Source organism: Tachypleus tridentatus, chromosome 10, assembly GCF_004210375.1.
Source record: "Tachypleus tridentatus isolate NWPU-2018 chromosome 10, ASM421037v1, whole genome shotgun sequence".
NCBI classification, from domain to species: domain Eukaryota; kingdom Metazoa; phylum Arthropoda; class Merostomata; order Xiphosura; family Limulidae; genus Tachypleus; species Tachypleus tridentatus.
In genome coordinates, this window is record NC_134834.1 from 74,280,879 (window position 1) to 74,305,408 (window position 24,530).

The window sequence follows — 24,530 nt, forward strand, 5'->3', positions numbered from 1 at the left end:
GTCTAGAAATTCGCCACTGTCAGTGTTTCTTTATTTTATTGTTAGAATCGTCTATCATTAAAGCCAGTCAAAAGATAAACTGTAGCTGTCAACTTTTAACGAAGGATTGATTGAAAAGATAACTAGACAAGGATTAGATTGTGGCCCAGTGGACGGATGCTTTCAACGGTGTTTAGGATTAGGATATTTCCAAACTTACAATTTGAAGGGTGTTACAAAGACTGTAATTTGGCAGCAGGAAAAGGGCTATCTCGATTGTAAAGAGGAAAATAGAGTTCCAATGGTGCTTAGAAGCCAAACTGTAGGAAACGTGCGATGTGACCTTATGGGTCTTGTTTGTTCTTTACTTCACTAATAAAATAAATAAAACATGCCCAAAACACACAACTGTGGTTGTACTGTTTTGACGAAACTACTTGTAGAGGTAATGTACTGGTATAGAGAATATTCTTGAAGTAAGAAATGCTTCTTTTAATCCGTTTAGAAGGGCCATAATGTCCAAAGTTTATCTGAACGTCTGCCAATCATGATTAACCTTTTATGATACATTTCCATTCTCATGAGCAAGAACTTTTTCTGGAGGAAAATTTACCATTTCACTCTTCTCATATTATCACGAATTAATTTAATTTTCTGTCATTATTTTATGGTCAGCAAAAATCGTAGATTCTTAACCAGATTGAACATATATTAGAACATAACTGTAAGGAAACTCTAACAAAATTTCACTACTAACAGAAATCCCCTTTTTATAACATATTCTTCCCATGAGCATGTACATGATTCGAATCCATAATAACGTAAAGAAATGTGAATTTTACCTCTGTACTTGTAATTTGTAAAACGTGTTTAGGGTGCATTCCATTGTTTCTCGCTAGGACAGCTATAAGTCTACGGATTTACAACGCTAAAATCAAAGGCTCGATTCCCCTTTGTGGACACAGCAGATAGACCGATGTGGCTTTGATATAAGAAAAACACATATCCATTAATAAAGAACTTGAATCAATGTCAAAGTTAGTGCAAAGAGATTAAATATACACATCTTAATCGCCACGAGTCACAAGAAAACTCCTACAGCACATGTGTAAAAAACATGTTTTTGATACAGTTCAGTGACAGTGACGATAAAAGCAGGTAAATGGGGCCAATGTGGGATGAAATGTGATTGGTAGTTACATTTTGTTCGTTATTGTTAAAAGAAGGCGAATAATAAGTTTTTGAGTGAATTGTAATGTGTGTAAACAGAACAACGTAACAGACAAAATGTAGAGAGTAATTACGAGATAGAAAAAATACTGGGTTTACCCCACAAGCGTCTAAATCTCCATAACCCAATTTTGCCATGTTGAATCTAGGTTCTTATCACTGCCAAATTAATTCAAACTGTAACTCGTCTGTTTATAAAGTTTACACAAATAAAGCAGACTAACAGTTGTTGGAAGTGCGTTTGCGCTAACATTTTGAAAATAAATAAATGTGTTGTAAGTATTGTCGCGAAACGTAAAACTTGTAACTTGTTGAAAACGTTATATTTCACTTTTTCATAATAAGTTATTCCATACTAGTTTTTACAGCTTTTAATATTTTTATTTCCTTATTAACTGTTGCAAAGTCCAAAATAAACCTTTGCTATTAATATTAATATGTCAGTTATGAGACAACGTTTCTTTGTCTGAAGCTAGCGTTTGATTTTAATCAGTCAAACTTGCCAAGATGTTTCCAATGTTATCCTCTTTCAGTTTCATTTAAAGTTCTGTCGCCACTCCTGTGTGTGTCTTGATCTGAGGTCACGTGGCAGTTAAGAAATGGCGATGACATTTCATTACGTAGTACGAAGTGAAGATCTTCCTTCTAAAGAGTTTGTTTTTGAACTTTAGAACCGTAGCTGGTAACAGCTGTTCAGGAAGTTCGTGTTAAAGAAAGGGCAGTATGAGTGGACAGTATCTCTGTCTCTAATCACAAAAGTTATTATTTCATTGACAGTTTTTGTGTATGTGTATGTGTGCATATATAATCAATATCCCATTATAAAGCGGCTCGGCGTAACCAGGTGGTTAAGGAACTCTACTCGTAATTCGAGGGTCGCGAGTTTGAATCCCTGTCACACCAAACATACTCGTCCTTTCAGCCGTGTAGGCGTTATTGTGTGTGACTATTCCCACTATTCATTGGTAAAAGAGTAGCCCAAGAGATGACGGTGGGTTGTGATGACTAGCCGCCTTCCCTCTAGTTTTGCACTGCTAAATTAGGGACGACTAGTTCAGACAGCCCTCTTGTAGCTTTGCGTGAAATTCAAAACAAACAAACAAAACAATTTCATACTCTCTTTGTTTAAGAAACGATCTTTGTTTGACAGGCGTGATTGTTTTGTGCTCGCACTCTGACATCTTTCATTTTATAATTCTTTCGTTTCTGACCCTTCCAATTTTTTCCATGGTATATTAGACACTGTTCGTACTGTAATAGTTATCATTTTGTATGCACTCAACACATGAGTCATCATTTTGTACATAATACTACGTCGAAACTTTGATAGCTCGTGCTTTTTATTATGATCTGAATTTTGAGCTACTTGCATTCCAGCCTATAGCCAGGTGGTTAGGGTGCTCGACTCATAATCTGAGGGTCGTGGGTAAGTATTCCCATCACACCAACGTGGTCGCCTTGGATACGTTATAATATGACGATAAATCCCACTATACGTTGCTAAAAGAGTAGTCCAAGAGTTGGTGGTGGGTGATAATGACTAGCTGCCTTACCTCTACACTGCAAAATTAGGGACGGCTAGCGCAGATAGCCCTCGTGTAGCTTTTCGCGAAATACCAACCAAACAAACAAATACTTGTATTTCTTCCAATAGTCTTCAGTATGTAAAGTCATGTGAAAAAGTTGACACCCTATGAAAGCCTGTGTATTTTTTGACATTTTTGGATATATAGATATTTAATCTCAATTTTAACAATACTGAGAGATTATAGGAATATAACTAAACAATTAAAACTGAAGAAAAGTCTTTTTTCAAGATCTTCTGTAAATGTAATTCTACAAAAATGCATATTCTAACTGAGGAAAAAGTTAAGACACACCCACATTTATTCCCACTTAAAATGGCTCAACTCACACACAGGTGTATCACACCAGGTGCACATGATTAGAAGATCGTTACTTAGCATTTTGAATGAAGCTTGCCCTATTTAAACCTCAGACATTGAGTTTGGTGTGCTCCTGACTGTTGAAGTGAGAGTGAGCACCATGGTGAGAACAAAAGAGCTGTCTGAGGCCTTCAGAAAGAAAATTGTAGCAGCTTATGAGTCTGGTAAGGGATTTAAAAAAATCCCAAAAGATTTTGAAATCAGTCATTCCACTGTCCGGAAAATAGTCAACAAGTGGAGGGCTTTTAAAACAACTGCCAACATGCCCAGGTCTGGTCGTCCAAGCAAGTTCACCCCGAGAGCAGACCGCAAAATGCTAAAAAGAGGTCTGCAAACACCCTAACATGTCATCACGGGACCTACAGCAGGCTCTGGCTACTGTTGATGTGAAAGTGCATGCCTATACAATCAGAAAGAGACTGCACAAGTTTAACTTGCATGGGAGGTGTGCAAGGAGGAAACCTTTGTTCTCTAAGAGAAACATCAAGACCAGACTGAAGTTTGCCAGAGAGAATGTAGACAAAGACCAGGACTTCGGGAATAATGTTCTGTGGACAGATGAGTCCAAAATTGAATTATTTGGACACCAGAACAGAGGACATGTTTGGCGTAAACCAAATACAGCATTCCAGGAAAAGAACCTTATACCAACTGTGAAGCATGGAAGTGGGAGTGTCATGGGTTGGGGCTGCTTTGCTGCAGCAAGACCTGGACAGCTCACAATCATAGAATCCACCATGAATTCTACTGTGTCTCAGGGGGTGCTTGAGGATCATGTGAGGCCATCTGTACGAAAATTAAAGCTGAAGCGGAACTGGACCCTGCAACACGACAATAACCCAAAACATACCAGTAAATCCACCAAGGACTGGCTGAAAACTAAGAAATGGAGAGTCCTGGAATGGCCGAGTCAAAGTCCAGATCTTAATCCCATTGAGATGCTGTGGGGTGACTTGAAACGGGCTGTACATGCAAGAAACCCCTCAAATATCTCGCAGCTGAAAGAATTCTGCATTGAGGAGTGGGGCAAACTTTCTTCAGACCGATGTCAGGGACTGGTAGATGGCAACAAGAAGCGTCTCACTGCAGTTATTTCAGCCAGAGGGGGTAACACTAGCTATTAGGGGGTAGGGTGTCCTTACTTTTTCCTCAGTTAGAATATGCATTTTTGTAGAATTACATTTACAGAAGATCTTGAAAAGTCTTTTCTTCAGTTTTAATTGTTTAGTTATATTCCTATAATCTCTCAGTATTATTAAAATTGAGATTAAATATCTATATATCCAAAAATGTTACACACATACACAGGCTTTCATAGGGTGCCCTAACTTTTTCACATGACTGTACGTATATATATTACTTCTATACTTTAACGTGTCAGTCATTAGTACGACGCTATTACGTGATTCGCTTATAATAAAATTTATTATGTTGCCTTATTAAGTTATGAGGTATAATATTGTGTAAGTCCAGATATGGCAGTAAAGGCACTGTGTAAATAAAAAAAATTAGAATTTAAGTAACAAGGCTACATGACTACCAGGAAATTGTATAACAAGTCATATTTCGTAGATTTTATGTTATTAATTTGCAAACTGGCGTGTAGAAAGGTCATTCTGTTAGCAGCAAATGAAAAAACACTAACATCGTATTCCCTCTCTATAATATCCACCTACGTTGTTTTAATTTGAAGCATGCGTGCTCGTTACCAGTGCGTATAACTTGATACTACAACATAAGGGCGATCTAAGGATTGTATGATGACAGAGCACTAATTTGTCGTGTTTAGACATTTTCTCTCATTAAGACATATTAATTTCGTATTTATTTTTACATCACATACACTTTTGAAGTACGCTGGAAGTTACATGGGCATGTTAAAATAAGTGTTGCTTTGACGTGTTCCCTCTTTGTGCTCTCAACGCTATTTACTTTAAAATTGACATTTTCTAAAGAAAAATTTGCACTCGCATTAGTTCTTAACTTTAAATTCCGAACGCTTTTTGTTTGTTTTCAAATGTTATAAATTTTTAAAATATAATACTTCTTTGTTTGAAATATTAGTAATAACAACAACAACAACAACAAACAACACGTTGTTACGACATATTACAGGATTGCTGATAAACTTTTTGAATAAGTGATAGTTGTGGAATGTAAATTGATAAGACCATATGCTTTTATGCCTTATATAGTTGGATTCATATTTGATTAAAGACAAAGATTATTTGTTTGTTTTTGAATTTCGCGCAAAGCTACACGGGGAATATCTGCTCTAGCCGCTCTTAATTTAGCAGTGTAAGATTAGAGGGAAGGCAGCTAGTCATTACCACCCATCGCCAACTCTTGGGCTACTTTTTTTACTAACAAATAATGGGATTTGCCGACCCTTTATAGCGCCTCCACGACTGAAAGGGGCGAGCATGTTTGGTGATTAAAGACAAAAATTATGCAACAGGATAATTAGATATAAAAAAAAATTAACTTCATTCTCAACACTGTTTTTATTGTTTTAATTGCCTTGTCTCATTAAGTAACTAATTTCGAAATTGTATATTTATTTTGCACCATCTATTAGTATTTTTGATAACCCTCGTTCTCTTTATTTCTAACTTTAATAAACTTCTTGGCTTAGTAAAAAAAACAATAGGTTTAAGAAGCTGTTGTAATGGTGGTGATGAATGGTTGATTTGGTGGAACATCAGTATCATAATACTTTGTTGCAGCATTTCGTAATGTCATCATTTTGTATACTGTGCATCTAAAAGTTAAATATGAATGGTCACTCCCCAGTGGCACAATGGTTTGTCCACGGATTTACAATTCTAGAAACCTAGTTTCCATACTTTTAATGGACATAGCAAAGATGAACCATTGCATAGCTTTGCACCTAATTTCAAACAAAGAAACAAGTAATGAATGAATGCAGATGTTTGGCTTCTATTTTGCTTTAGAAAATGCAATTATTTCGTGAGATATAGAAATATTAAGACATATACTGTAATGTGTATTTAATTTGTATATGTATGTATATTTATTTCAGAGAAAAATTGTTTTTATTATTGATTATAATGCTGTTGTGTTAGAGTGGATATAATGTTTTAGCTTAAACAGTTCAGGTACATAAAAGTGAAAACGTTTCTATAAGAAATTTGACCCTGAATAAATATTTACTTATTGTTATTTATTTATTTTTTCTATTGTTTTAAATTTTTTGTTTCTCTCTTCCAGGGAGAAGTATTGTATATACCAGCTGATCAGTGTTGTCCTCATTGCTCTTCTGCTGAAAGGTCTTGTACTTATGATAACAAAACATTTCCAGTGAGTTAACATTTTAATACAGGTGTTTCTAGAAAGCTACACGAAAAGGCATCACTTTGAATATGAGTAATAGATTATACCATGACATTTCATAAGATATAATTTAAACTTGTTTGTTAGGAAAAGCAACAATTAGATTTAGTTTAAAGAGAAGACACTTGTTTTTTATTTCTTTGATTGTCGTATTAGGATGTTTTCTATTAGATATAATCAAATTTATAAATTCTGCACAAAACAGTTGAAGAGATAGTTGGAGTTTGTGATATAATTATATCATGTCAATTAGGTGTCTGGCAGTCAGTTATTCCCTCTAGTCTTAAATTGCTAATTTAGGGACAGCTTGCACAGATAGCCCTCAAGTAGCTTTGTGCGAAATTAAAAAAAAAAAAAGTCAGTTATGCAATCTGAAATACAACTCGCTAGGGATTCAATTTGTACTTTATGCAGTGATATCACATAGTTTTGTCTCACTTACCATTTTGAAGTAAATCACAAGTGTTTTAAGTGCTCTAAGTTACTCAGGAACCATTGCTTGACCTCAAAGAAGACATTTGGACTTTTCACTCGTATGAAGAGCCGTAGAATGAATAAAAGCTCTCTAGTCTTAACAGACTGTTTTAATTGGCTGAAGTGTCTCAAATTATTGTTAGCACAATGGAAGTACTTTCAAAGTAATGATAGAATTACTGGATAAGGTAGACCACTGTCTTAACAGAAGATTATTTTGGCACCTAATGATCATAGCTTACCTGCTCCGAGACTAAATGAGATTCTAGCCTCAACTGAATGCTGTGTGAGTCAGCAGATGATTAGCCCAGACTTTATAAACCTAGCCTGCAAGTCAGAAGCCCAGTGTGGTGTATTCCACTTCAGTTGAAGGAACAAAATAGCTTGGTTGCAATGATGTCAAAAATATTCCAAGGACAAGTGGAGCAATATTCTTTTTATAAATGAATTGTAACCAGATAACAAGCATATGATCATTTGGAGAGAACCAAGAATTATGTTCACCCCATTTACACATAGGAATGTGAAACATGACAGTGATTGAAGTACAGATTGAAGAACAAATCAGTAGTGGAAGTACTAACCTCTTTATTCTGAAAAACAGTTCCATTAATACAGCACATTATAAGGAGTGTATCCTACAGTTTTTTATGCTTCCATACATTGATGCAATTTGTCCCAGTTTCTAATTAATCGATAATAATTCCTCTATCACTTTTAGCTGATTGAACTGTAAAGATGCAAATTTACATCTGTCAAGTATTAATTTACAAAAGTTGACTAAATTTCCAATCATTTTGCATTTCAGATCACATGATGGACTATGAAATTCCTGGTTTGCTAAAAACAGAGTAGAATTATTGATATTATTTTATAACAATAGTTTTTGCAGTGTCACAGTTAAATTATTGGAAGCTTTAACTATCCTTTAGTTGTTTAATGTACTGTATTTTATTTGTTGTGTAAAGTATAATTTCTTCACTCCTTCTTTAAACCTAGTTGGGTATGAATAGATATGAAATTCTGTTTTAACCACCTTTTGTTAATGACAGCTGCAGTCTAAATAATATGTATCACCACAAAGCTGTAACTCAATTGTTAAAATATTTTTGACAAAGTAAGCACATCTGTCTTACATGGTTGTAGTTCGCTAATATGAAAGAATTATTTTAAATCTATGGAACTGAAAACTTTTTACATTAGATACAATTTTTCATATTTTTGCAGAATTTTTATTGAATTTTATTTAATGATTAAAGGGTGTTGATTTTATAAAGGTAATGCCTAATAAATATGAAGATTGATATAAACAAGAATTGCACTTTTGTTTGGTTTTAAGGAGGGAACAGAATGGACATCAGGGAAGTGTCAAAAGTGTGTTTGTTCAGGGGGTAAGGTGCAATGCCATAAGACAAAATGTGATATTACTTCCTGTAGTTTGGGACAGGTGTTGCAACACCTGGAAGGTGATTGTTGTCCTCGGTGTGTGCCATCTGGAAGTGAGTATTTACATTTTATTTGAAATCCTATTGTCATTGTTTATTGGTGAATTAGTAATGATAATAGAAAATTTAAATATTTAAACTGTAAAAATATTGTGCAAAAATATAAGATTGTTAATTTAAAAAGTTATGGATTACAGAAATGTTGAATAATCAATGAAGTAAATTTATTTTATAGAGATTTAATTAATATCATAGTTTCTACATTTGATTTTGTCTTTCAATGTATTGCATTTCACTGCAAGTGTGTTTTAACTTACTCAGTTGTAGTGGTGAAAAGAAACCAAAACTGTATATTTTTGCACTATCCTGATAACCTAATTTCTTATCTAGACTAGTGATTGTTTTTAGTGATATATATTGTCAATGTAGCTTATTTAAAAATTAAAAGGTTTGAAGATGTAGCTAATACACAGAACTTCTTCTTTCATTTTGTCTTTGTTACGGTAGAAAATGTATCTTTTAAAATGTAAAAATAAGTTATTTTAAAGATTTCACTAGTCTACATTATTTAAATTATCTGATAATGAATTGTGTCAAAAGAAGGAATGAAAGAGTATTAAAGGTTTTTGTTAATACATCACAGCTACATAAATGTTTTTTGACTGTAGTTTAAACTTTTGTTGAAAGAGCTATTCTTATATAATTAATTTACAGTTTATCACAGTAGATTACTGTGCTGTTACAACCAAGGAAAGGGAAACATTTTATTATTGTTTGAGATTCCAATAAAATAGTTATATTTGTTGTATTTTTTCTTTAAATTTGTATAGCTAAAGATGGAAAAGCAGAATTTACTATATTCTATAGGCTGAGGTAGTTATAAAAAGTCATGTATTTTATTTATTCTGTACTGCAGGATTATGTAGGTATCAAAATAGCAAGTTTTATTCACTGTATTTTGCAAAGTAATACAGTTACAAACAAAACAGCTATATTTGTTATTTTTTATAGGTATTTACATGTGGTATATTGTGGATTCATGTAATTATACAAAAAAAGGTCTATATTTATTATACATTACTAGCTTAATATGCTTTATATAGGTTACATAAAAATATATAGTTTAAAACAGGGTCTTTTAACTTGTGACAAAATGAATTGTAGTTTTATTTTTGTTATCGTTTCATTTACCATTCATTTATTATTTCTTCTGTCAGTTAGTTCAACTGTGAATTTTAAATTGAATTACAATGTTAAGTTTCCTTCCAGCTAAAGCATATTGACTTTGAATAGGTGTATATTGTAAAACTGACACAAGCTTCTCTTAGTGGTGATGTGCGGATATTAATGCTGTAAAAGATTATGTAGATTTATGGTAATCATTAATCACCTGAGATGTAACCCTATGGTCTAATTGTTAAATAAAAAGCCTTCCTTGATCTTAAAAGTGGGTTAATTCATGAGCTATAGTTGGAAAGAATTATAACATGATATTGTTATTGATATTGAGAATTTGTTGAATTTTGATGCATTATATTATTCTCTGGTGAATTAGGTTTTTATTCTTCTGTTGTTGTTTTTTCCTTATTCCTTTAATATTTTCTGAAATTAATCACATTGGGGTCATTTCATGCCAACTCACATAGGGCTTCTCAGTTTATGTCATAGATTTCCTTAAAAAATTAAGCAAAAACTTCATTTTTAATTTTTTCAAGAAAATCTGTGATATGAACTGGGAAAAGTTTTTTTAATGGGTGAGTTGGCATGGAATGACCCATTGAGATTTATGTGGTGTTGCTTCTTAATATTTTTTTACCTATTATTTGCCAGGCAGGAATTTACTAATTGTTTTTTATAAGTGATAAAATTTGTATTCTAATTGTTTGACATTTTTTACTTTTGTTGTTATATTTAATAAATTGTTTCTATTAGACAGTTTTTGTTATGTCATTTTAACTAATTTGTTTACAAACTGTCAAGGAAATAACTTACTTTATTGTACTCATGTTCTTACATAAAAGAAAACTATGTTATGTATTGCAGGTTCATGTAGCTACCAAGGAAAGACATATTACAGTGGGAATATCTGGTTACCTGCAACATGCAGTATGTGTCTCTGCGTGGATGGGCAAGTGAATTGTTTTGTTGCAGAATGTCCATCCCGTACCTGTGCTGAGGTGAGTAAATGATCTTCCATCCTTTGATAACATTAATTTCGAGTATTGTGCTGAGTGTATCTTCATTTTGTATTTTTTATATCTTTGAAAACTTTCTTTCACACATTTTAATAAATGAAGAACATTTTGAGAATGTTCATAGAAGTACTTTCTTGAAAAATAATTAAAGCAGTGTATTTTTGGAAACACCTTTAAAAACATGGATAAATTTCTTACACTTAATTATTCTTCATCAGGGGGAGTTGTTGCAGACCATCCCAGGGGAATGTTGTCCCCGTTGTTTGACAAAGTCATGTGAAGTAGCTGGAATACTGTATGAGGTATGTTTATTCATATTAATAATTATTACAAGGATTTTAATTTAGTCATTTTTTGTGTTCAAAGAAATGTCATTAATTTTATTAATAAAGAGAAGCTTAAGGTTTCATATATGACAGTATTTGTGTTTTTATGTTTACATATTATTGTTTTCTGTTTCATTTTGTTATGGTCTGGAACTTTTCCAGGATGGAAGCCGGTGGATTGCTGATCCTTGCACTCATTGCAGCTGCCAGGCTGGTGAGGTGGTTTGTGTAGCAGAAGAATGTTTTCCAGAAACCTCATGTGAGCAGGTAACTGTTATGCAAAATAAAAAGCTTTGTTTTTTTAAGACACTGATTAAATAAGTTGCTCGTACATTCAGCATTTTCATTTGTTTTTCATTGCAAGCTTTGGTCCTTCTACCATGGAATAATAACAATAAATTGTACAAAAATAAAGCCATCTGAAAGTACCACATGATTAACCCTTTCATCTTGATTAGGTCAAAATGTGCACGCCACAACCTTTTACATTCAAAATGTAACTAAACTACCTATTATTCATGTATATGAATAAATTTGGCATAAGAAGGTAAATAATTTAAATTTTAGTATTATTTAAGGTTTAAGTTATTAATTTTATAAAGAAATATTTAAAAACGGTTCTCTATCTGCCATGGTATAAGATCTGCAATGTTTGTTATCCACATCTTCCCTCTTCTCTACATTATTTTACCACTCCACCAAAAAGTAAAATATTTAATGCAAATTACTCATTATAATGCTTTCATCTTTCATGCAAAGCATAATTTACATAGTCTTTAATCTTATTTAGGTACAGAACAATAAAATAGAAAACCAGACCACTTGCTCTACCCATCTGTCTGTCTTCTCTTTCAGAACTTGGCAATGGTTCTCTTTGATACTTATGACCAATAACAAACCAAAGTCTTCTCTGTTAAATGTTGTATTATGTTACATTGTTATCTGTACACAGAATAGTCTATTTTAATTCCAGTTCAAACTTTATTACCATGGGAAACACATCACTGAGCTTAGCTGAATTTTAAATGGATTTTTTTGTTGCACAGTTAGAAAAACACAAAATTTGAGATAGTTAGGAAACATTGTTTCTTTCACATGTTATTATTCTGTACTTTGTGGTGCATTATTTAATTAAACAGAAATTATTTAATGCATTAATACAATTAGTATAAAAAGTAAGTTTAGTTTCGTCAGTAGTCAAGATGAAACAGTTAAGACCCAGGCAAGAATTTTATTTCTTGTTTTTCATATGTATTCTTCATTTATTATTGAAAAAGTGACTAAAATGTAAAAATTGTAAACTTTTGAGGTTAGTTAAAGTAAAATAAATAATAATGATTTTTATGGGGTATGCTCATGAGTAGTTAGTGTGTTATTTAATTCGACACCATGATGTGAACTACACGTTTGCCATGTGTTTTCCAATTTATATTACACATATAATAGTTAGACATGGTTCGAAAGGCAATAAAACAATAAAATTTAAGTATAAATAGATGTGTGTTGTTACAAGTTTTAAGCTATTTAGGATTGTGGCTTTCTATTACAATGTGAAATCATTACAAAAAGAAAATAGGGGAAAATCGTAATTATTTCCTAATTTTTTATGGTGATTGTGGTCAATCAAATAAATGTATCTCATGTAGAGTTAGGGTAAAGAAAATAACAGATAAAATGTAAACTTATTCTGAATAAAAACATTTGTTATTCATTTATGAGAGTTTAGTTATGCAAATGATATTTGAAATGTTCCAGATGAAGAAAAGTATTTCTAATCTTATGAGAACTACTGTGCATTCATAAAAGGAAATAACATGTAGTATAACATGTAAATGTTTTTCATTGAACATTTAAAATGCTCCTTTTCACTTGCGGAAGATAAACAAATAGTTCATGCTGCAAATAAAATGTTTCATCTACACTGAAGTGCTTTTTTCTTTTTTTTTTGAGTTTTGAGGTTTTCAAAGTCTCACTGGGACTCTTAAAAAAAAAATAAAAAAAAATTGAGAGTTCAGTCCTTTCAATGTTGAACATTAGTGAATACACTGATTATAGTTGACATTTCTACTTTTAAACAACTAAACCTCAAAATCATAGTAAGAAAATAAAATATTTAAAGTAGTAAATAATTTTATAACTTGATTTAACATCTACAATTAAAGATTATAAAAATATATAACAATATAATTGAATAACGATGCTATAATTATAATTTAAATCATTACTATGACAAATTAGATATCTAATTGCTTTGATAAGAAGTGTCCAGTGCACATTAAGTGGTTATTGGCTATTTTTAGTACTATAATGTATATCCACTGTTTTAAGTTGTGTTTTGTTGACACTGCCTTTCTTTCTTTATTTTTTTCCTTTTAGTATTTACCTTTTTGTCATATATTTTGCATCTTTCTGATCTGTCTTGTGGTTGTTTTGCCAAAGTTGATTAACTGTTAGTGAAACAATCAAGAGGTACAAGCTTTTCTTTGGGTATAATTAACATGATGTGCTTTGGACTTAGTTTAAGTGTTTGGATAATTTCAGCTTTGACAAAAGTAGGTAATACGAGCAACAAATATATTTATTTAAGTTTGTTCAGTTGTTGTATACTAGTTGTAATAACCAGACTATGCAGAACAGGTTTCCTTGTAAACCAGAACATCAAGGAATGAATATGATTTTTACAATCTCGAGTTATGTGCATAAGAGGTTTTGAGTTCTTCTTTTTCACGTTATAAAAAAAAAAAAAAGCAAGCATATAACTGAAATAACTTTTTCCATCAGTGAAGATGTGATGGTAAAATGATGCATTCATAATGCTGTACAAATACCCCCATTACTATAATGACAAGGGGGATTCCAGAACATTACCATGCATCCAACATTTTGTAATACATTCAATACAAAACCATTTTAATAGAGACAGCTGATGTCTAGATATGTTCATGCTACTTGAGGTACTGACTTTTGTCCATGCCAGAAATTACTTGTCCTCACTTGAGTATTATATTAATTTTAGGTTTATATTTTAACTTGGTGAAAAGTGACCACAATGGTAATTTAATAGTTAGTTTTGCTCTTAGTCTTGTCCTTCTCAAAGACAACAGTTTTATGGATGTAATGTGTAGAAGGTGAAATAAAAGATGCAAGATTTGTTGTTAAAGTGAAAAACCTTTATTTCACTGGGTTTTGGAAGCTGATCAATTAGCATTAGGGCTGTTATATTATGTTGTGGATATTGAATTTAAATAGAATAGAAGAAACTATGTAAATAAACAATTAAAGTGAAGACTATGTTGAAAATGAAATGAAACAAATTGGGTATGATCAACAGGTTGAAGAGCACAATAAGACAAAAAGGGAATGGTTTTTCATAGCAATCTTGGCTTTTACAGGATAGAAAGCAAATGTATTTTCCTCAATGTTCAGAATAAATTGTATATGAAAATGCCAAAAATTCATCAACAGTACACATTTTTTATGTAGTTGACTAACTAGAAATAGGGCACCAGAAGACAGTAATATTTGTACTGCTTATAATATTTACAAGGTATTATCGATACACAAGGTCAGGTAAGACACAGTGCAACTATCTCATGAAACAGCAGGTATAAGTTTCTTAGCCTTAGGTTGAAATTATCACATGACCTCAACTGAATGTAGGTTGCTGTAAATCATACCTTAGAAATATTTAGCAATTATATTAATATATAATGTATATTACAGGAAAGTAAAATATGTAGTGTGTGTATACTGCTAATGGATAACTTAATTTGACAAAACCAAACCAGAACCTCTGTAACAGAAACATTGTTTCTTGAGGTGTGTAAAATCTATAACAACTGGATCAGAATTTTGATGTTTCATACTTTGTATGAAAAGAAGATATGAAGTTTAATGATGCCTATTTTGTGTCATAACAGAATGAAAAGCTACTCAAGAGGCCAAGTGAATGTTGTCCCTCATGTGTTTCCTTAGAAAGTAAGTTAGAAGTTTTAAATCTTTCTTATATAAAGAAACCTATTGTAAAAAACTAAATATTTTGCAGAAATAATAAAAATATTTTAAAGAAATGTATAATAAATCTATTTTTTAAATTGCTGAATTAGCAAGGTTAATTTTAAAACCTTTATCAAAATGATAAACAGTTTCTATAAAAAATTTATCAATGGTGCTTCAAAAAAGTATTTTCTAAAGAGATTGGGTTAAGGAAATGAATGTGTTTCCATCACTTACTGTAGATTGTTAAACAAATTAACTCATTACCATTTAATTAACATAAATAATTGGAAAAAAAATACAAAAAATGTTGTAAACAGTGTTTCAAATATTTTTGTTGTAAGTTTGTTTATTATTAAACATGAAGCTACACACTTGGCTTTTTATGCTATTCCCACTGCAGGTATCATTAGATGCCATCAGACTTACTGTTGAGTCACTGGGAATGCCAACTTTGAATATGATAATTTTAATGTAATTGATAGGAACATTGTTTTAAAAAGATAATAGTTTACATTATTAGATTATAAAATTGAAAGTGACTATAGTTGTTATAGTAAGTGAATTTAACAGTTTAGATTTTATTTTAAAGACAGAAAATTAACCACATAAAATAAACATTGTATAAAAGCAATAAATTAACTTTCAAAATAGAAATAATAAATTTTAACATTTCTCTTCAATTGAATTTAAAAATACAGAATGTTACATTTCTGTACAAATTTTGATTAAGTTTACTGAGTAGGTGTATTAGCAAGTTTATACTTGTGCGACTTAAAAGAGCATATATAATAACATAATCGTTTTTTTTTTCAGTGTTGATAGATTTATCATTGATAACATCTTTTACACTGTATTTTGCTCTCCAAGTTTACATATACAAGTTAAAACATCTTTTACATTGTTTTTGTAACTCCCTAGGCCCATGTACCCATGGTAACAACACTTTCTACAGTGGGGATATTTGGAACATCAGTAGTTGTGAATTTTGTGTATGCTCAAAGGGAAAGATTTCATGTTCTACTGCATATTGTGAATCACCACAGTGTTCATCAGTAAGTATTTTGTTTGCACAATTATGTTATGGTATCTATTCTGCTACTAATTACACTGTTAAAAGTACTTACTGCTGTTAATATATTTTTTCTGTCAAAATGTGGATTGTTTATCTTTACATTGCTATTCAGTAACTTGTGGTTGTTTTTTTCTACTGTTTGTCATCAACTAGATTTTTAGCTACACTATTGAAAATAATTCTTCTTGTTATTTATGCTATCAACCAGTAAGTTATTTGAAAATCACACTGTTATTAGTAATTCTCTTTAGCATCTGAGTTTTCAGTGATTCTTGTTGATTATATATACTGTCAACCATCACATGCCCCCTGCACTACATGCATATAATTTCTGTTTGTATACACAATATATTTAGTAATACTTTTTTTTTTTAAATCTACAGTGGTTGCCTGTTATCATTGTCAGTAATCCATTTAGTAATTCTTGTTGACAACTAAACTATCATTTTTTTATTTTTTTTTGTTGGTAATTCTGCTTGATATCCACATGGTCTCCATTAAATTATTTTTGTGTTTTATAATGTATCAGTTCACAATCTGCATTAACAAGTCATATTCTAGTGTTTTAGAATGAATGTTCTGCCAGTTGAGCTCTAGGACTCAAGGTTGAGAAAGATAATCTCTTTGTGAGTGTTACAGAATCTTCCAAGTCAAACAAAACCAGTCCATAAGCTCATAAGACAACATAATTAAGTAGCTCCAGGCCATTGATATATTCACTACATACAGAGAATGCCAGACCAAATGCTAATCCAAAGATGTACACAAATGGTTATTGGTTGTATGTCAGTGGAATTTTCCCTCATCAGGCTCTTATCAACATTATCAATTTCTGTTATAATCTTAAACACTTCAATGAGATCCTCTCTAACTCTTCTAGTTTTCAAGAAAAAACAATTTTAAGGATCTTAATCAACCCTTCCATCCCAGGTACCATTTCAGTAACCTCCTCTGAATCCTTTCCAATGATTCAGTGTCTTTTCAAAGGTAAGGAGCCCAAGACTCAACACAGTATTCCAAATGTGACCTAAACAGTGACATATACAATGAAATTATAATGTCATTAGATTTGTATTTATTATTTCTGTAAATATATTCTAAAATCCTATTTACTCTACCACTAGCAACAGCATACTGCTTGGATGGCTTAAGAGACTGATCAGCCATTACACCAAGATTCTTTCCTTACACAAAATGAACAATTCTCATTATGTTTGGGTTCTAGAATGACTGATAAGTCTAACATATCACGGTTGGTCAAGAGAAATTTATACCAAGTTGTTGTCTATATTTTAAGCATAACAAAATATGACTCAATTTCATTGAAAATGATTCACTTATGTAAATATACATATAATGTCTCGTAAGAAATCTTTACAGGATGGAGAAAAATGGATATTATTTTCAGATTCAGTGTACAGGAATTACTCTAGAACATGTAAATATTTTAAGGCAATAAAAACCATTGCAGGCTTGTGTTATTCATCATATTGTTATATCTCAATACTAAATATCTTATCAACCTGTGATTAATACTTCATATATAAAAATGTTTTAAATTTTTCTAAGTTCTGATTTTGAAATTAGAGTATTGTGTGGAAGATTCAGCCTAAGGTGTTAGTTTTGTAGTTTGATTGGTATAGGTAGTCATCTGTTGTTTCAGAGATGGTTAATTTGTGTTCCACTTGATTTTGCATTTGGAAGATACCTTGAAACTGTCACATAGAATAGGGATACTTTCATATTTCAGTGCTATTTTCTGTTATGTGATCTGCAGTAGCAATGATATGCATTATGAATGCATTTATGGTGGTGTCAGATAAGATTTAACTTTTAAGGAAACCAGTCCATTCTTAATCCCACAGTCAAAACCCCACTTGTGAAAGTCATGTCATTGTATTGATACTTCTGTGCCTGCTGGTCATGTAAATATTATTTTAACTTATCTTTTAGGCTGTAAAATTGAAATTAAAATAAGCAAAACAAATGAATGTGATATTTAAATATGTAACACAATTATATGTAGAGTATTAAATAAACAGTATTTTGTTGTGTTTGTTTCTTCTTTTCTTTTGTGTGCTTGTTCTTACATTAACATTCCATTTATCCAAAATCTTGAACCTTTTTTATGCACTGGTAGTATAGTTTTTCACCTCTATTCATCCAAATTGAGAGTATTACAGTGTCATCACTTTATGATTCATTTAAGGATTTTTGTCCCATTGCCCTTCCTCTGCTCTGACTGTGAAAATAACCAGTTTATTTTTGCTCTGAAGCATCTTTTGATATCAGGCTGTACATTCTTTTAACCATTCCTGATATGTCATTATTAAAAGTTGAATCTGATACATTTGGTATGATTAAATTGTACACAAATATATCTAGTGTAATGTTATTCATGTCATAATCCACACCATTTTTAATGTTTAGTTTCCCACATTTCTTAATTTTATCTTTCTAATTCATGAAGATGGTAAGAAGTATTAAACTGTTTGAAGTTCAAAAACAAATGCATAAAATTTAATAGTTATTGATGTTGTAACTTTGTTTTTAACCATGCTTTATGGATGAAAATTAGACTCCTCCTCTTTTTGTTTACCCCAAAGCAAAAATATTAACTATTTTCTTTAATTAAAATTATTTTAAAATACCTTTAAAGACTAATATTAAGATTTTAACCTCAGCCAATCCCTCATTAGGCTGCATTAGAAACCTGTACAATTAAGCTAACAGACGTAATACACATGATAAAAATTACACCAGATTGTAGATTTTTTCTTTGAAATTCCTCTTAATTAGCTTACTGTGAATGTTAAATTAGAGGTATGTAAAAAAAAAATAGCATTTCAAATTTGTCTTTTTCTTACAACATAGTCTTTGTTTAATACTGAATTTGACAGATAGAGTGGACATGATAGCAGACAAAAGTCTTTCCAAACAACCATTTTATTTGCACTATGAAACATTGAATGTCACTGTACCATTAAACGTTTTATACTACATATAAGGTCAAATTTAATTTTTGTTTAGGGAGTGTGTAATTTAAACACAATTCAATGTTTCCTGTGGTTGTAACACATGGGATTTGAGTCCTGTAACTGAAGTAGTAAGAATACTGGTTTTGGAATAATATTGTGAGCTGATGATTTCAAGTTCAAATATGAATAAAGAAAAAAATTATGGTATATTATATAAGCAGTTAGAAAATACTTATTCACTCTTAAGAATTTTATTTATATAGCTTTTCCTAAATTATTCTAATTATAGATGCATAGTAACTATAATTCTCTCAGGTAAACATCTTATCAAGTGCAGAAAGAAAGATCAAATATCTTTGAGCATTCTGGATGTATAGATGTTTGACTATTTGATCATAAAATGCCAAACATCAAACTATTTTTGTCTAAATTCCTGCCAAGTTGATTTGAGCTATTCACTCTTGAGGGCCATCTGAACTGATTAGATGATGCATCAAGCCATGCTTGGTTCAGCAGTTACACTGGTCTGTTACAGATATTTCTAGTTTTTGAATCTCACGTGTGTTGGCAGCGAAAGTAACTGAATAGTGCTGTATGTGTTGGTTTGAGAATGAGCCTTCTTTGAGTAGGGGAAACACAACAGCTAGAATGGTGAGTTGTCTTTTCGAAACTTAAGCCTTTTTATGGATAAAGGTATTGGGTTTCTGAGCACTAGTATGAGCTTGGAGTCGCAGATTGAAACTCCTTTCAGGGCAGCCTTCTTAACCTGTGGATTTATTTTTACTACATATTAGAGATATTCCTGTACACTTTGTCCAAATAGAAACAACATCAAAGTCATTAACTGTCACATTTTAGAACAGTAGAACAATAGGTTGCAGAAAAAAGAAACTTAGAAGAAACAGAAATAGGTTTCTCTCTAAACAAAATAACATTTAAACTTTAAAAGTTCAGAAATTTTCTGAATTCAACCATTTGAGAAATGTATTAGGATTTTATGGTCTGTTGTTTTAGTGATACTACTAAACTTTTTTATTTATGTTACATGTTTAATTTCTTAAATGCTAGTTCAAAATTTATTTTGTAAGTTGCAACCCTTCAAGATATTACAGTATCTGCATTGTTTGGTATTAACTGAATCTCATTACTGATAACTGTGATATCAAGCAGTTAGTAGGTTTTTGTACATATCTAGACTTTCAGGAAATTACTGGATTTTGTCTTTATTAGCACATTGTTCTCAAGAAAGTGTTTTTTTTCATAAACACACTCTCAGTTATTCAGTAACTTTTCTCAATTTGTGTGAATGTTATTTAGCAATTTCAGTTTTTCACTTATAATTACACTAACAACCAGTTATAATTTTTCTTTTACTGTCTGGAGGAAAGTTATTATGCTTTCTTATTTCTTAGGATGAAAAATTGGTGCACATATCTGGAAAATGCTGCCCAGAGTGTGTTCAGCAATTTGATTTGTGTTTTGTAGAAGACAGAATCTATAAAGTGAGTGTATTCTTCAGTTAATTTTGATTTGTTGAATGTTAACTTTATTGGGTAAATGTGATCAAGAACATTTTACAAATGAGGGGAAGTGTTTTTGTATATATGTTCATTTTTTTATTATTCTTGAGTAATTGTGTGATGTACTTTCATTAGAAAATAAGAATGTTTTTTATTTAGCCAGGAGAGCAGTGGGTTGTAGACAAATGCACTATTGGAGCATGTTACAATGGACAGATTATACACTTTAAACATAAGTGCCCATCATGTCCTGTTGGTTCAGCTACTGTGGAAATGAAGGGTCAGTGTTGTCCATCATGCAAGCCAGGTAATATTATTCTTAAGATTGTAAATTCCCTCACCTAGTTAATAAGAAAGCTTTCTATCTCCAGTAAATAAAAGATGTTGAACTGTATGTTTACTGTTTGTAGCAGGAATGCAAGGAAACAGATTTTTAGGTAAACATAATGCTTTTTCTGAATTATTTAACATAAATGAGTAATTGCTTTGTTATTTTATTTTTTAACAGTTTATAACAGAGGATTAGTTACACTTTTAACATGGTATAAACATTATTAATCAAGGTCTGAGATTATTCTTGTTTTAGCTTTGCTCTTTCCTGCTTAGTATTTATATTACTACTTTTCAAAATTGTTTTTATCAGATAATTTACTATATTTAAGTTATTTTAATTTTGCTCTGTAGACATTTTTGGTGAAATAACACATTATTTCTTCTTATATTGTTTTTAGTACTATAATTTTTTTTATTGTAAAATGTTGTACTGTTTATAATTTATATGCTGCCTCTGTGATGACAATATATGTGTGTTTTCTCTTTATAAAGATGGTTTTAATATTTTTGTTGTATTTATTGCAGTTAAATGTTCTGATGATTGCAGTTCTTGTCTTGAAAAAGATCCTAGTTATTGTCTTGCTTGCAAAGATGAAAGCAAATTATTGGAAGAAGGACACTGTGTGTTTGAATGTTCTAAAGGTTATTTTCAGGACTCTTTAGGATATTGTCAGTGTAAGTTTTAATAATCCTACTTTTTTGAGATTCATGAATTTGTATTTTGTGGCCTTTATTTTGGAGAAAGTTTACTAATTTAGCCAAAGAAAAGAATGCAACTATTCTAATTTTTGTAAGTTTCAAAGTAGTGTATTCATACAAATATAGTTGTTTGTTTACCAATATATTTATTTGTAGTATTGTAGACTAAAACTTAATAAAAGAAATAGTTTCTCACAATAAATATCTTTTTTTTTTCAATACATAAAAAATGTTTGAATGTTTTTAGTTTTATTCAATAAAAGTTTTTAGTACCCCAATATCTGCTGCATTTTAACCTATAGGTTGTTCTGTGGAATATTACCCCAATACCTGCTACACTTTAACCTATAATTTCTTTTGTGGCACTTTACCCTAATACCTGCTAAACTTTAACCTATAGGTTGTTCTGTGGAATATTATCTCAATACCTGCTACAATTCAAACTATAAATTGTTCTGTGCCACACTACCCGATTACCTGCTGCACTTTAACTTATAGGCTGTTCTGTGGAATATTACCTCAATACCAGCTGCACTTTAACTTATAGGTTGTTCTGTGAAATATTACCGCAATACCTGCTAAACTTTAAACTATAGGTTGTTCTATGGAATATTACCTCGATACCTGCTACAATTTAATCTATAGTATTTTAAGTGGTAATTTACTTCAATATCTGCTAAACTAGAGGTTGTTCTGTGGAATATTATCCCAATACCTGCCACAATTTAATCTAATTTTATTCTGTGGTAATTTACTCTAATACTTGATAAACTTTAAACTGTAGGTTGTTCTGTTGAATATCACCTCAATACATGCTACACTTTAAATTATAGGTTGTTCTGTGGAATATTACCCCAATATCTGCTACACTTTAACCTATAATTTCTTTTGTGGTAATTTACCCTAATACCTGCTAAACTTTAACCTATAGGTTGTTCTGTGGAATATTATCTCAATACCTGCTACAATTCAAACTATAGGTTGTTCTGTGGAATATTATCTCAATACCTGCTGTGTACTTAAATTTATATGTTGTTCTGTGATATATTATATCAACACCTGCTGCACTTTATAGATTGTTCTCTAGTAATTTACTCCATTATGTGCTATATTTAATTGGTAGCTTAATTTATGATACATTACCCAAACACCTGCAACACATTATATATATGTTATTCTTTGATACATTACCTTAGTAGCTGCAACACATTATATATATGTTATTCTTTGATACATTACCTTAGTAGCTGCAACACATTATATATGTTATTCTTTGATACATTACCTTAGTAGCTGCAACACTTTAATTTATAGGTTGTTCTGTGGTAATTTACCCCAATGCATGTTACAGTTTAATTGATAGGTTGTTTGACATCTAAGAAATGACACTAAAATCTGTGTTATCTGTAACACTTCAGGGTCCGAGGGGCTAATGGCATGTGAAACAATATTTGTTTTATTTTTCAACCATACAACTTATTTGGAACAAGATCCATTTTGTATTTCACTCAGAAATGTTTTACATCTATTTATGTAAATACACTGTCTTTACATCTTGTGAAATGTTGAAATGCTACCATTAATGCTGTGTGTTACAGATAAGTCTTATAAATATTTATACTGTCATATGCTGGTACAATAGACCTAGCTTTATCCTAATGGATGATAGTGCTGGTATGCCCACGTCATGTTAACTAGTTGACATATTCTTTGACTTAGTTTTGTGTTTCACATGTTCATTGGACTTAAAACCCATTAAGAATGTACAGCATGCTTTGGAAGATCTACTGCATTCTGCCAAGTGACTCTAAACACTAAACATATTCTGTAAACAGTTTTTATAAAGGACTAGTTGAGAATATTGGGACCTTATGAATATCGATTTTAAGCATACAACACTTTAGTCACAATTTTCCCCTGCTTTCTATGATAACTATACTCTTTATTGATGTCTGATTTTACATAAGTATTACTAAGAGGATGGTTGTTTTGTGTAATACATTACACTAATTACTTATTAATGTATTGTACAATACTCAGCATGTCATACCAGTTGTCACGAATGTTTTGGTGAAGGAGAACACCAGTGTTTAACCTGTAAATCAGGATTGATATTCAAAGCCAGACACTGTGTAACTAGAGAAGAATGTGGACCATCCCATACAATTAGTAATGGAGTTTGTATTGGTAAGATATTATGAATTCATGTAATCATAGATATAAAGAGAGTCCCTCATAATAATTCCTCTGATATTTCTAGTAAAGGTTATTGCTTTTCTGCATGTGTAATATGTGTATATGAAGTATTTTTGATCATATTGGATTTCAATAAAATGTTTGCAATATTTTTTTCTCATTTGACAGGGAAGAAAAATATATCAAAGTTTATAATTGTTTAAAAGTATTTATAAAATAAATAGATTTTTGTTTAAGTTTCAGATATTAAAATTTTTCTTTTTTAGCTTGCCATTCATCTTGCAAGAACTGTCGTGGACCCTCTCAATATGATTGCCTCTCATGTTTCTACAATAGTCATCTACTTATGAATGGACAGTGTGTTGAAAAATGTAATGAAGGATTTTATGTGGAAGGCGGACATTGTCAAGGTAATGTTTAATAAATCAACTAAAAACTGTGATGTAAATGTTTTTTACTATAGTAGTCCAAATTGTGAAAGATGTTGCTTTAATGAGAGAACTCAAACCTGGGAAAACAGTTTTTCTATGGTTATTCAGACTAGACTTAATTTCAGAAATTTCCTGTAGTATTAAGTTTGGTCTCTAGTCAAGAATTAATTCCAAGAAAATTTGAGTCTGACAAGTTTATATTCTAGTCTAGGCCTAACTCCTGAATGTTCCATTAGTATTATTAGAATGCCTTAACTTGATTTCACTGTTATATTTGGTTTCTAGTGAATTAATTTCTTCTGAAACTATATTTTGAATTTAAAAAGTTTGTTGAAACTAAATGGTAGTTTTTA

At 31.2% G+C, this 24,530-nt stretch overlaps 1 protein-coding gene across 1 annotated transcript in view; it reads left to right on the plus strand.

Annotated features, from left to right (window-relative positions):
• LOC143228381 (extracellular matrix organizing protein FRAS1-like) overlaps positions 1-24,530 on the plus strand; it is a 206,217-nt gene that overhangs the window by 54,665 nt on the left and 127,022 nt on the right. Inside the window, exons 4-15 of the mRNA XM_076459646.1 lie at positions 6,387-6,476; positions 8,323-8,482; positions 10,472-10,605; positions 10,842-10,925; positions 11,112-11,216; positions 14,870-14,927; positions 15,867-16,000; positions 20,411-20,500; positions 20,678-20,825; positions 21,377-21,526; positions 23,591-23,737; positions 24,013-24,156. Coding sequence (XP_076315761.1) covers positions 6,387-6,476; positions 8,323-8,482; positions 10,472-10,605; positions 10,842-10,925; positions 11,112-11,216; positions 14,870-14,927; positions 15,867-16,000; positions 20,411-20,500; positions 20,678-20,825; positions 21,377-21,526; positions 23,591-23,737; positions 24,013-24,156 — 1,444 coding nt within the window. The remainder of the gene's footprint in view (positions 1-6,386; positions 6,477-8,322; positions 8,483-10,471; positions 10,606-10,841; positions 10,926-11,111; positions 11,217-14,869; positions 14,928-15,866; positions 16,001-20,410; positions 20,501-20,677; positions 20,826-21,376; positions 21,527-23,590; positions 23,738-24,012; positions 24,157-24,530) is intronic.